The sequence below is a fragment of the Lotus japonicus genome, chromosome 3 (assembly GCF_012489685.1).
Source record: "Lotus japonicus ecotype B-129 chromosome 3, LjGifu_v1.2".
Classification (NCBI taxonomy): domain Eukaryota; kingdom Viridiplantae; phylum Streptophyta; class Magnoliopsida; order Fabales; family Fabaceae; genus Lotus; species Lotus japonicus.
The window spans coordinates 20,560,297-20,575,096 of NC_080043.1; the positions used below are offsets into that span (position 1 = coordinate 20,560,297).

Here is a 14,800-nt window from a genome sequence, read left to right on the forward strand (position 1 = left end):
ATGTGTTAAACTGAGAGAGTTACAATGGATGCATTTATATTTTATACACTACTAATTAACAAACTAACTGATAACAGCATTAACTGTCTTCAGCTCTAACCCCTAATAACATGAGATGAAATAAATTATTTTTTCACGTCTGACTTGTTGAAGTACACCTCACCTCTCTTCTTCTTACCTCGTAGAACAGGTGGAGGGTAGGATGTGAAGACAAATGAGATCAACGTGAGAAGATAAAACTCAGTCTATATAATATGCAATATACATCATAAATAATATTTTATTTGTTGAGCTTGTTAGAAAATGTCATTGGTTTCCAATAATATAGCTTTTCAAATTGCAGAAGGAATCGTCATTGTTACAACGATTGCATTCATTATTGACAATTTTATGAGTACAGATAAGAGTTCTGGTTTTTGTGAGAAAACGATTGAATTCTTCTATATATAGAAAACATCCAAGGCAAGTTTGTCAACTTGTCTTGTAATGAAACTAGCCAATATATACACACCACACACACTCACACGCTCTATATATTTTATTGTAACATTTCAACTCAAGCACCGTAATAATGAAATTTAAAATTAATAAATAAATTATAAATAAACAGTATAAGTGGCTTGCACATAGTTTTTTCTTTTCTTCATAAAATTCATCAAAGTATCCAATCACCTTTCGGAGACTATTCTGGATTCGGAATTTAATCACATTTAAGGCTTGTCATTCTTCTCTTAAGTGTATCGTGTGAGAATTAAACTAAATAGCTCTTCTCACATACGCAGTATGCATTACCAATTTAGCTATCATTCGTGGGTAGCTTGCACATAATTAAGTGAATATATTTCAATGTCGTACACAATATTATATTCCAATATTTTGTGGATTCTGCTTAATTAGACGCTTCTATATTACGCCAAACCCCCTGCTCTTTTTTCCACAATCCACAAAACTAAATCCTTCAAGCTCTAGAGTCCTTCTGTTTCTTATCACTTTAAAATCAAACCAAAATCTCTTCAACCCTTTTCTCCTTAGATTCTTACTTCCTCTGCCCACCTGATTAGCGTCAACTCTATCTCCACTACATCCACAAATGTTTCTATCAAAGCATAGATTCTTCAAATTTAGAAGCCCAGTTTCCTTCCCATGTTCTATAATTTGGGGTCTTTTCATTTTCTGAAAGGCTTTTAATTCTTGTCAAATTCTTTTAGTCCACAAGTAATCTTCAACCGCACCTCTCATTAGCCTTTTGAACACAAAATCAGTGGTGTGACCCTATTGTGGGACAATACAACATATTATTGTCCTCCTCTAAACTATACAAAACAGTTTCTTTATACACCTATATATTCCACAAAAATATCTTAAAGGGTAGTACCCCTTTAATTTAATTTCTGGTTTTAAGTTCTATCTCAAGAGTGTTGTTGACACAAATGGTTACCAAAAATTTCTACGAGCTTTCTGGTGGAGTTGTTAAAATGGCTTCGATTATGCTTTGTGTTGACTACTCAAGGCTCTTGTGGCAATCGTTTGGTGTTTTCTCCTATGAGAACCATGAGTGGAAGCCTCGGATCATCTAGCACATAGCTACCTTAATTTTCATTTGATTTTTAAGATCAGGTTGAGATTAAATATACAATATGTTGTTTTAATTTGTTTGCAATTAAACTTTCAATAAGTCTATAATACACACACAGTACCGGTTAAGTCAGAATTGTTGATAGTGATCAAGTAACAGCTAGAACCATGTACAAGGGGAGATTGGGAGGCAAAGCTCAGCTTATTGGATATGTTGAAACGGATCCATCTGGTCGATATGGACGTGTAAGTGTTTCTGATAATTGATTCTCTGCTTTCTGATTTGTGTATGGATCATGAAATTTTCCTTTTGTGCTATTTAAATTGCATGAGAATTAAAACTACTGACTAGCAATAAGTTGATCATATGAAATTGAAGACCTCTTCTTAGTTCTTGCATAGGGTTGCTACTTAGTATGGACAATGAATTGATGGACTGAAGAAGCTCTCCTTTGTTTTTTTTTTTTGGATATGCAAAGAAGATAAATTGAAAGGCACAAGGGGTGATTTGAATTGAGAATCCAAATTGATTGCAATAAGTTTAAGGGAATCTTCTGTCAATCGCCTATAAAATTTTGTCAGTTAAGAATATTGATACGACTAGAGCAATTACAAAGTTACATGCTAATATTTAATTAGCATGTCATAATTTTTGATATCATTTAAAATATATCATAGATGTTTCTGGCTAGTAATAAGAGTTTAATCACCATACGCTAGGTCTATTTACTAAATAAATTATACTCTAAGTCATATTTTTTAAAGATGCTTTGATTCATCTAAACAACTTGAGTATTAATTTATTCGCACTTCTATTTTTTTCATCTCACTTCTACTCATCTTCTTTTCTAATCTTTCGCTTTCGTTCATATCACATTATATATATGATATCTCTATCTCTCTCTTCTCTTCATATATCTTACTAGGTGTAGGTGTGTTTCGAGTGTCAACGAAATATTATTCAAAAATATTTTAGAACCGACCTATTTAAGTAAGTTTTTTTTTGTTACACTTTTTAAGTAAGTTTACATATTTTAATAATTTTTTATTATTGATATGTTAGATTTTATTTTAATTTCTTCAAATTATTTATTATAGCCTATTTTAGCATCTATGAATATTGACTGACACAAATACTCGAGTCTATAAACTATTTAGAATAAATTTATTGCAAATTTACAGATAGACTTTATGACCTAGGCTTTGAGGTTGGTCACACTTTAAAAATATCCTACATCAATCATACTAATATGTTAGCTTATTAGGATAAGAGCAATAATGATTCACAAACACATGAATAGTGCAGACATAAAAAATACCCTTTTTTCTGTGAATTTTGCTTTGGAATTTTTCTTCAAATATTTTTGAAGCAAAATCCGCAAGAAATGTGAAGGAAAATCCGCAGGAAAAATGTGTTCTTTTTTAATGTCCCTATTATTAGAGTGTTTATGTATCATTATTGGAGCTTAATGTAAAGACCAGCTCATGTCTTAAAAAGTCAAGCCTTCCACTCCTAACAATATTCTTTAATAGTACCCAAATTATTTTTGTCCTGGAAATTATTTTCTTTTGATTGCAAAAATATTATCTTATTTCATTTTATTTTTCTTTAATTTGAACAGGAATTATTAAAATAATATTTTTTTACTATTTATTTTTCTCTAATTTCCACAAAATTATTCTTCCTGTGGTGGAGGTAGCTTTTACTTTTTATATGTTCTTTTTGTTTATTACACAATTTTAAGCATTCCGGAATCTTGAGCTTAATTTTTCTTTGAATGGGACAGTTTTCTTTTTTATCTTAGGATTTTCAGTTGCCGTCTATGATTGGGTCAATTTACAATAAAGCAATTAAGCCCGTTATCATTTGCAAGTTGTTGTGACGCACACCACCTTGCTCACACAATGTTAACTCTCTACTACATCCAAGGGTCGCTCTTCAAAGAACCAAATTAAATGATTGGAACCCTCAATTTTTATATTAAATCAACAGTAAGTTTGACTTTTAATGAAAATTGGTATTTATAAATCAATCTAATTTGTTTGCCATCTAATCTAATTTTCTAGTTGGTATTACCATTAAAATATGAATATTATCATCAAGGAGGGACCTAGGTCTACCGAATTGGGGCAGCCGCCCCCCTTCCCAGAATAAAATAGTATTCAAATGTTGTTTTCGTCATTTTAAATAATTTACACTGCCTTTTTCAATTAATTATCCTTATTTTTGATTAATGTGTTAAATTTCCGCTCTCCATACTTATTTTTTTTCTAATGTCATCCCTAATTATCATGATTATTGGTGCACGTAGTTCAGGGATATTTTAGGCAAAGGAGCCATGAAGGTAGTGTATAGGGCATTTGATGAGGTACTTGGAATAGAAGTGGCTTGGAACCAAGTTAAGCTTGGTGATGCCTTCAATTCACCTGACAAACTTCATCGCCTGTATTCAGAGAATCATCTCCTCAAGAACTTGGACCATGACTCTATCATCACCTTCCATAATTCTTGGATTGATGTCCATTGTAGAACTTTCAACTTCATCACTGAGCTGTTCACCTCTGGCACCCTACGAGAGTAATTATCCACTACCTTATTATTTAAAGGCTATCTATATAAGTTTTTAATCACCTATTTTGTTGTCACATTTAGTTTTGGTCTCTACCATCTAATTTTCATGGTTTTAGTTCATACTTTTTACTGATAACTTTAGTTTCATTCTTTGTTTTATAATACTTCCCTGTTGGCGGGTGACATGGCTAATAAAGTGTTATATATATATCACCATTGCTAAGTTTCCAAAATATACCTGACATATTTCGCTTTTAAATCAGATCAATATTTAGCCATTTTCATAAAAAGAAAATCCACCTCATGAAAGCTTATAGTTTCTCAATCTCTAACTCTTTTAATTAAAGTTATTAGCCATTAGATCCGACTTTAAGCTTTGCATGCAAGGTTTGAACCTGAGACATGTTGGTTTTTGGAGATATTCCAAACCAACAAGTCATCAGGAAACTGGCAGATCCCTCTGTTAATTAACCATATCACAAGGCAAAAGTAAGATGTTATAAAATGGAGATTGAAACCAACATTATTAATAAAAGTTGATTGTTTGCTAATCTCTGCTGCACTAGAGGCTTGGGTCATCCCATGTACTATCATGTTGTAGGTTCAAACTTGACACACAACCGACCAAAACCAAATTTGAGTGTAAAATCACGGACTTTAAATTTATTTAAACCTTATTATTATATCTTAAAACCCTTTAATGTATTTTTTGGTCAAGAAGTATAAAGTCATCCTAAAATATTTTACCTATTTATAAATTGTTACCTTGAATTTCACTTCCTTCTAATTAATCTTTGAACTCCTACTATTGTTATAATACCATTATATTCACTATTAACAACTTCATCTCAACTTTCAAGTCTAGATTGACCAATAATATTTAAGATAAGTTAGTTAGAAATTCCACTTATTTTAAATATTATTTGTTCATCTAGGATTAGAGTGATTTAACTCAAGTTTTTCTTGGGTTAGTTAGACAAGCCCAACAATAAGGTCTTTTGTCATCATGGTAAAAATTTAATTTGAGTAAGGTCATTGGTCATTGGTCAAAATTTCATATTTTGTCATTGGTCAACTTAGGATGAAGGTGATTTAACCCAAACTTGGTGTAGGGTCATTTAAACAACCCGACGGGAAAGTTTAATGTGCTGATTTGGCATTGGCAAAAGTATAAAATTTTGGATGATTTCTTTTCTCTATCTGCTTCTCTCATTTCCGTGATAACATTATGTGCATATATATAATGTAGGTATAGAAAGAAGTACCCTCAAGTAGATATCAGAGCACTGAAGAACTGGGCTCGCCAGATTCTAAGTGGTTTGGAGTATTTGCACAGCCATGATCCTCCAGTGATACACAGAGACCTCAAGTGTGACAACATCTTCGTAAATGGCCATCTGGGGCAGGTCAAGATCGGTGACTTAGGCCTTGCAGCCATTCTTAGTGGCTCCCAACAAGCCCATAGTGTCATAGGTAATTTCTCTTGCCATTGTAGTTGGTACTTTAGTCTCAGTAAATTGTGATGAGTAATATAAAACAAACTCTGTCTATAAAACTGAAATGTTGTGCTTGGTATGAACCATCAGGTACACCAGAATTTATGGCACCAGAATTGTATGAAGAAGAGTACAATGAATTGGTAGACATATACTCCTTTGGGATGTGCATGATAGAGTTGTTCACTTTGGAGTTCCCATACAGCGAGTGCTCCAACCCTGCTCAAATATACAAGAAAGTTACTTCTGTAAGTTTAATTACTATACTTTTTCCCCTAACACCTTAAGATCAAATTTCATGTCACAAAGGTTTAAATTATGGTTGCGGTCATGGTTGCGGTTGTGGCTGCATTGCAGAATTATAGATAAATGCTGGTTTATGCAGGCGCAATTGAAGCCACGATACCAATGCAGGAGTCCAAAACCCTTTATGTTGCGGTTACGGACCGCAAAATGAAAAAAGAATCATTTTACTTACTTGTGTTGATTTGATTTAACAGGGGAAGCTGCCAGATGCATTTTACAGAATTAATGATTTGGAAGCTCAAAGGTTTGTGGGAAAGTGTTTGACAAATGTCTCTGAGAGGTTGTCAGCAAAGGAGCTCATGTTGGACCCGTTTTTAGCCATGGACCAACTTAGCTCACCATTGCCAAGCCCAACATTACCTAAAAAACATGCTAGCCTGCTCAATTTCAATGCAGAAGTTTCCAAAGAGCAACCTTCAATGTGTGACCAAACAAAGACCACACACATGACCATCACAGGGACAATAAATGAAGAGGATAATACAGTTTTCCTTAAAGTACAAATTTCTAACAAAACTGGTATGTAGCTTAAGCACAAGATATTATCATTTTTTTTGCTTTACTTTATAGTTGCCTCAAAATTGTTATTGGAATACAGGGAATACAAGAAATATATACTTTCCCTTTGATATGATAAATGACACTGCTATTGAGGTGGCAATGGAGATGGTTAAGGAACTGGAAATTAGTGACTTGGAACCAGTAGAGATTGCTGAAATGATTGAGGAGGAGATATCAACATTAGTTCCAACGTGGAGAGATTTTGGTACTTCTAAGTATCAGCGACAACACAGTTTTAACTATGAAGAAGATGATGGTATCAGTAACCACCATCGTTTCTTCTCATTATCTTCTCGCTCTTCCTCTCACGGTTCTCTCCCAATGTTTGATTCTTCCTACAAGAACATCCACCTTTATCAGAACCATAACACTTTTGCTCAAGATTGGAATCAAGGTAGTTTTCCTCTTTCAACTCAAAACAAATAATAACACTTTCAACTTTGAACATCTTAAAATTTGGGTTAGGCTCAATTTTACTTCAAAAGCTAGCTTTTAGTCCTAATCTAAATTCTAGTATCAGAGGTTATCCTAGATCCATATATTGAAGATCACTTATATATAGGGCACCAACAATTGTCCAATCTTGCAATTCTACGCTCTAGGTGTCAGGAGTGTGTTAAGGTATCATATTAACTAAAGTCATTATATAGGGTAGAGCAATCTTCACCCTTGATCTAGCTTTTATGATAGAGTTAGGTCTAACCCGAATTCTAAGAGAAGATAAAGACAAAATTGAAATGTTGCTTAAGAAATTTAGAGGTTATTAGTTATTGCTGTTATTTTTCAGTGTGGTTCATGAATTAGATCTGTTTGCAGATGATCTATCTATGAATGATGATGAAAGCTCTCAGAGCTCAATGAACTCCTTGAGGTGTTTCGATATCCACTGCTGCGACTCAGGGAATGAACATGAGCATGGTGCAACTTTTGCAGTAGGAGCAGAACTACTTTGCAGTACGCCAAAGGCCAACAACAAGTGCACAAGATTCTGTCCTCGAGAAGAGGTGATGGAGGTTGATATCACTAAACAGTTTTGCAACATGAGAATGGATTCTCACTCTCATAGATATCATGGACCGGGACATGGATGTCGAAGGTTGAAAAGGATACACTCGTATGTTGATGTGAGGAGACCACAACTGCAAAGATCACTGATGGAGGAGATGCACAAGAGGAGGGTGATCAAGACGGTTGGAGCTGTTGAGAACTTTGGGTTTCAGGATCCAGAAGAAGGTGGATGTTTTTCTTGTTGAAGCTCCACGGATTCAAAAGCTCTTCTATTTCACTACTTTTGGGTGTTTATTTTTTATTGCCTGTCCATGAATGTTTATACACCTCAAGGAGACAAGGACTCATTTGTATATTGCATAATATTGTGAAATACTTGTAATATAATTTAATATATGTGTATCTTAATTCTTAAGAGGTATTCACTGATTCACTTGCTTTAAGAACCCCTTTTGAGTCCTTTCTCATGTGATTATAAAAATTAGTCTGGAATGCAAAAGATAATTTACTAATGAAACTACCATGGATAAACTATACTCTTAACATAACTTGATACACATATTAGTTCTGAACATCATGAATATGTGAGAAACACATTCTTTCAGGTTGTATTGTAAGCCATGGAACTTGATGTCCTCTTGTGTGTTTCATGTTTCTTGATAAAGAGTTTCATCCAGATATTTATAAAAAAGAGAAGTAATTGTGCCTTGCTTCTTCTGAATGTTAGGTCTTTCATACAGTTCAGAAAAGCTTGTAAATATGAATGAGTGAATGACTACGTATCAACTGTTCCCAATAATGTGGAGTTGTGGACCTTGTCTTTGTGGTACTCTCACAACTCACAAGTACAACATTGAAATAGTATACCTATTATCTCAGTTGCTGTTTCTTGATAACCGGTTTGAGTAGCATATTCAATCAATGTAATATCAGTGATGGGCAAGCCTAGCAGTCATGTAGGAAATCAAGATCAGTTAATTGTATGTTGTTTTTTGAGGGTCTTGCTGTATTACCAAAGTGTTGCTTTTAAAGATAATTATTGGTTGATCATGCTGTATTTCAAATAATTATGCGTGCCATGATGCATTATCTGGTTAAAGGATGCTAAATGAGGTTTAGTTAAATGTTGCTCCCTGAACTAATACAGGGTATGTTTAGGATTTTGATTGAATTGATGTTGAAATAGTTTAATAATGAGATTGTGCTTAAAATAAGATTTTAAAATTAAATTTAAAACCAATGATTATATTTAGATAATGGAGTAAAGTGGGTGAAGGGGTGCCCTGTTACAATGGTTGGAATTGTCATGTGGAAGAGGTTACATGGGTCTATTGTAAATTCAATATTACAAACACAGATCTGTGACCAATATCACAATTTAAAACCATTGACTACACACAACTTGATTAGATAGCTTTTTCTTCATGACCAACTTTGAGAGGATGTACATATGCATCAAATTCCTATTTTGCTTATGCGGTTATGCCTCTCAATATGTTAGTAAACCTGCACAGAGCAATTCATAGTTTGAAAATAGGCACATGAGTACCTGGTTTGAAAGGCTTATTATTCTTCTTATAACTTGGAAGGAATAGTTTTTACTGTAGTAAAGAAGATGCTGAAATGTTTGTATATGGTTATCTAACGAGTAACGACAGTGCTCCTTTATGCAGAGTATTTCTAATAATTCACTATTATTGGCATCTTAGCTCAGTTTTATCCTTAACCAAGCTCAAGGTAGAACTTTCCTGCAAAGTTTTGGGTATTTTCACCATTAATTTCTAGTGTACGAAATAAATAAGAATGTTTCTGATTCATTTCTTCATAAAATGCAGACATTCTTAAAATATATTTTCATTACAACAAATTTAACTTTTCATAAAGGTACTCTGATAGTATCCTTTTTGTGCTCTCTAATACCTATCCATTTGGCACCTATATAAAATGGACTCTGTTAACGTGGTTCACAACAACAAAAATTTCCCAACATATATTCTCACATTTAGCAGACATGAGACTAATCTCCTCTATGCTCGGAGATCATATTAATTAAGTGGGTAGGTATCTCCCAACAAATACTTCCTCATACGCACCGCCTAAAGAACTAATCATGAACTAGATGCTTAAGAAACCAACAATCTACCAGTTGTGCTCGAATTTTTTTCGTAAAAGAATCAAGTTTTACTAAGCCTTGTTGATATGGTATACAACAATTGCTAAGGATAATATTGGATTGTTTAGAACTTGAGAGCATAAACTAATTCTGACTGAGAGAGGTATTCCAAAAAGTAGACAGCAGTTTATATGATCCAGTAATGTGGCCAAATATGGATCATTGGCATCCACTGTAAGTTGTAGCAGAATCACACTGTGGATTTGCCTTGTCTTCTCCAGGAGGTGTGTTTTCCTTATACTTCATTATAATAATTCTTAGCCATTGTTATAATCTAAGTACTGTTTTCATCCATTACAACCACACCCATTGAAATAGACTTCACTTTCGAAAATAATGTATGATACTTATGGTATGTCAGGCCATTATTCAAGAGTCAGCATATTACTAGCCACAATTAGCATACTATTCCGTAATAACATGACCTCAAGTCCATTCACTATCATCTATTGATGGAAAATAAATTTAAGAGCAAGTACAGTGTGCCTGTATATAAAAAATAATTGTTCAAGTTGTAATATTTAGGCTAAAAAGCATTTTTGGCCCCTGATGTTTCAAGTTTGTGCAAATTTTGCCCCTATCTATTTTTGTCGATGTTTCTACCCCTCATATTTTCAAACAGTGCACCGTCTACCCCTCCGTCAGGGGTAGACACTGCACTGTTTGAAAACATGAGGGGTAGACGATGCACTGTTTGAAAACATGAGGGGTAGAAACATCGACAAAAATAGAGTAGGGACAGAATTTGCACAAACTTGAAACATCAGGGGCCAAAAGTGCTTTTTAGCCAAATATTTATTGTGAAGTGAAGGGTGGATTCTTTTTTTTCTTTTCTTTTAGGACCATCGGTGGATTAGGCGTTAAATATCAGAGTCTAAAATTTTAGGTGTGAGACCCGTGATTATTTAAATGAAATAAACTTGATTAATTCTCCGATTTAGTGTTTTAATGCTTGTTTAACACGATCGTTATGTATGAGTTTGTATTGTGGATTTAATAAAATGGAAATAATATTTTGATTATTAATATCGAAGTTATTTTCCCATGCGTTTCATTTTGGGCGTCACTGAAGAATTCTGTTACGTTTCGAAAATAGTCAAAAACGACGTGTTGTCGCCTAAAATGAGATTTATACCTCGATTTATTGTTTGAGTAGAAATTAAATATTTTCCTTATCACTAAGATAATATATGTGTGATTTGGTGAATTTTGATTGTAATATTGCTGTATGGTCAAAAATCTCGACGGACAGTGTTTTCGGCTCGTAAACAAGTCGAGTTCGGCTCGTAAACCAACCAATCCTAAATCTGGGCAAATTTCACTCCAAAACTTGATGAATGAGTGTTGACCAACACAAGGACCAATGTTTGAATCCTAATTCTAGAGACAAACCCATATGACAAGGGTTTGAATTTAGGTGATAACGACTTGTGCATGACTCATGAGCTAAGCATTGGGGAGAGAAAAATCTGCGCTCCTCTCTCTCCATATAGGATTGGATGCCCGGCACTATGCGCACACTTCCACTTCATATTTCTTTTTCTCTTATGTTGGGAGAGTTGAGAGAGAAAAGGAGACAAAGTAGTGTGAGGAATTAAGAGATAGAAAGATATCATCGTCATCTTCTTGCTTGGAACCCTGCTGAACTCTTGCTTCATCACCCAAAAATATCATCTTCCGCTCATCCTTTATTCCTTACCCATTCATAAAAGAGTTAGGCCTTGAGGTAAGCTTCTTTGTGGTTGTCTTCTTTCTAAAAAAAATGAGCTATATTGACTTCTATCTTTCCTTAAAACTCATGATGGCTCTTTGTCGAAGTCTTTAAGCCTCTATCTAACTTTATTGATGTTCCGGTCTAGAACATAGAATCAAGGCATGGTGCCTAGAGTGTGTGGAGTGTGATCGGAAATCTTAGAGAGATGAACTCCTAACTGTTTAGAGAGAGAAAATATAACTGAATTTCAATGTTGTTATTGCCAAATGAGCTAAAAGTCCCTTACAATTGGTAACCGTCCCCTATTTATAGATTTGGGGTTGGGCCTTCGTGCCTTTAATCTGTCTAAATTTTCCGGTTGGGCCTTGGGGAGAGCTAAGTGTGTCTTTAAACAGAAGAAACCAAGGCGAGGACTATGAAAGACTAAACAATGATAAAACCTAAAGTTTTTAACAAAATGAAAAAACAATTGCTAACATGGCTGGGAGAATAAAGTCAAAAATCTTCGTGTTCTAAACTTTTCACTGCACCACCCTTTTCCTAGGCAAACTGAGTCCACAAGCAGTCCCAGGGCGATGGCGCTTGACCTCCTCGCCTTGCCAGTACTGCGCACGTGCCCTAACTCATGACACTTTGACAGGTGTCGTGCGTTCGCCACGCGTTGCGCCCTGAAGTAGTTTTTAAGTCAGCAAATCCCCCGAATCTCGACTGCCACTTTTGAAATGTCTTTTCGATTCCCAGCGAACCCTGTCAACCCGAATTTCAACCAATAAGCTTCCGTTACAGTACCTTCCATTTAATGCGTTATGTCAAACCCTGACATTTTTTGAATTTAAACCAATCAGCGTCAACAGTTACAACTTTTCGCCTAACACGCTGCCTTTGCTTTTTCAGGATTAATGCCACGTTTCCCAAATAATCATTCCACCTTTGTCATGATGAACACGATTTCCGAACAGACTCTTAATTCCCACTTTAAAACTTTCTTTCTTCTCCACTTTCGCCATTCTTGAACATCCGGCGATAATCCAAAAGTCATCGACTCAACATTTCCTGTGAGCCTTCTCCCTTCATTCTTAGAAATGACTCCCAAGCGTCGTACCCATAGGTCCTCCCGATCCCGAAGTGCTGCCTTTGCGCCCCCCACTCCTGCCCCGGCGGCTACGCCTCCTTCCGGGGGAACTCCCCTTAACAAAGATGAGAAAGATGCATTTTGGCGACAAATTTTCATCAATCTTCCCCAGCCCACAGTCGAAGATCCTAAGCATGCGGCCATTTGTCAAACCTCTGAGCTGTCTACTGACGAGTCCATCGCCGAGTCAATTCGTAAAGCCGGAGGGCTCTGCCGTGAGAAGTCTTTGGAGGATGCCCTCATCATCGGCCCAGGCTTGGACATTCGTCGCCCCTGGAGGTGTCGTGGTCTTGAACTAAAGGCTAAACGGCCACATTTCTTCTATGTTTATGAATATTTCTACCTTGAGTTAGGAGTCAAATTACCCTTTTCCCCGTTCCTCTGCCAAGTCATGAGGGAAATCAACGTGGCCCCTTGCCAACTCCATCAGAATGCTAGGGCCTTCATCCGTTGCTTCGAGATCCTCTGCGAAGCTATCGGCCTCGAAGCAAAAACCTCACACTTTTTCTACTTTTATGGGGTAGATCCAAAATGCCTGAAGACGGAAACTCCCGGATGGATTTCCTTGAAATCCCGCTCAGGTCGGCAGCGCTTTTACCTTTATAAGAGTAATGTTAAGAAGGGCCCCGGGCGACGCTATTTCCGTGTGATCGTTCATCCCTCTTACCCTGAAGCCTTCACCCGACGAGATGGATCCATTATGTTTCCCCTTTACTGGACGAAGAGTCCTTGTGATGTTCCCCCGCCAACTGACTCGTCGCTGAGCAGCGAGGACAAAGCCACCATCGGGCTTTTCGCCGAACTTCCCATCTTTGAGTGGTCCCAACAGTTGGAGGCTGTCCGCAGCGGCTCCCTCCGCTCACTCTTGGAGGGGTTCAATTTCACCGAAGCCTCGCTGCAACGTGCTTTGGCCGCTGATTCTCCCAAATTTCCTCCCACCTTTAACACCGAGGGAGTGATACAGAAACGCACCGCGGCTAGTTCAGACGCCGAAATCGCTGCCCCTCTTGCGAAGAGAGTCAGGGGGTCTTCCTCCACTACCACCATCCCCTCTGCCGAGGTGGCTAAGGCCGTCCCCTCTCAAAAAGGGCCCGAACCTACGCCGGAGGATACCGTCCAACCTTTACCCTTAAGAGAAATCCAAAAATCCAAAAGGGGTGCCCCTGGTATCGATGTTCCCTCTTCTCAGAAAGAGAGAAAAAAGAAGAAAAAGGTGAAAAGATCCAAGACTGGCGACGCTGCTGCTTTCCCTCAAGCTTTGGGGGGTGAGGAAAACACTTTTTCGGGCGACGCTGAACCCTCACCCTGCCCTAGAGGAATTACTAACGGCGAGCCAAATCTGGAGGGGGTCCCTTCGGCGGTTCTCTTCCCTGATCGCCCGTCTCCTCAAGTCGAGGCGACCCTAGATGAAACCTTGCTTGCCCGCCCGGTAGACCCACAGGGTGAAGACCTTGCTCCTCGCACCCCGCCATCTCCCTGCCAAACCTCTTTCAAGGCCAATCTCACTTCCACTGGTGATCAAGCAAGCTCCATTCCAAACCAGCGGACTTCTCTTATTGATTTCGTCCTTTCTGAAAATTTCTTTGGGAGCGCGAGAGTGGCTGACATTCCCGACCTTGATCAGGCCGCGCAGGAAGCTCTGTTCAACCTTCTACGCGCAAGGTGTCTTTTCACCCAACTGTCTCAAGGCTCAGCTTCTTTTCTAGAGATGGAGAGACTCCAGCAGGAGGTTGAAGGCTACCAAGCAGCGGCGCAGGAAGCGCACCGCAAGTATGACGAGATGTTGTCCCAAATGGTGGCTCAAACCAACAAGCAAGCAAACTTATGCATAGAGCTGAACCGCCATGAGGAAGACTTATCAGCTTGTAAAGATAGGATGGAAGATTTGGAGATGGATTGGTTTGAACTGCGACGGGAAGTTAACGCGAAGATAGAGTCGATCAACGCCGGCAGGGCCACTTGCATCCTCAAGGATCGGGAAATTGCGTCCCTCCTCTGTGAACTAGGGGAAACGAACGAGTCTCTCGCCGACGTGAGGTTGCAGCTCGAGGAAAAGAAACGGGCCCTGTAACACCCCAATTTCTCAACTGAGGAGTCACATTAGTAACCTAACAAAGTCTAAGGACCAATCTGCAATCCCTAAAAACCAAGGGAATTTTTTTTCTGTAAAACAACTAAACACTTCGGCTAAAAGGTTGGAAACATACCATAACTTTATTTAGATAACTTGTTTCCCGATATACAGTAATAATAGTTTACAATA

General features: G+C 37.3%; 1 protein-coding gene across 2 annotated transcripts; it reads left to right on the forward strand.

The window, feature by feature from the left end:
- The first annotated feature begins 922 nt into the window (after window positions 1-922).
- Window positions 923-7,947, forward strand: LOC130745172 (probable serine/threonine-protein kinase WNK5). 2 transcript variants are annotated; one of them, XM_057597317.1, is made up of 7 exons: window positions 923-1,821; window positions 3,888-4,153; window positions 5,397-5,620; window positions 5,734-5,891; window positions 6,144-6,468; window positions 6,548-6,904; window positions 7,327-7,947. In XM_057597317.1, exons 1-7 carry the CDS (start codon window positions 1,744-1,746, stop codon window positions 7,761-7,763), a joined length of 1,845 nt encoding a protein of 614 aa, XP_057453300.1. In that variant the 5' UTR covers window positions 923-1,743; the 3' UTR covers window positions 7,764-7,947. The 2 variants fall into 2 exon arrangements, with proteins under 2 accessions (XP_057453300.1, XP_057453301.1); XM_057597318.1 differs by lacking the exon at window positions 3,888-4,153 and having other exon boundaries at window positions 1,684-1,821.
- The last annotated feature ends 6,853 nt before the right edge of the window (window positions 7,948-14,800 follow it).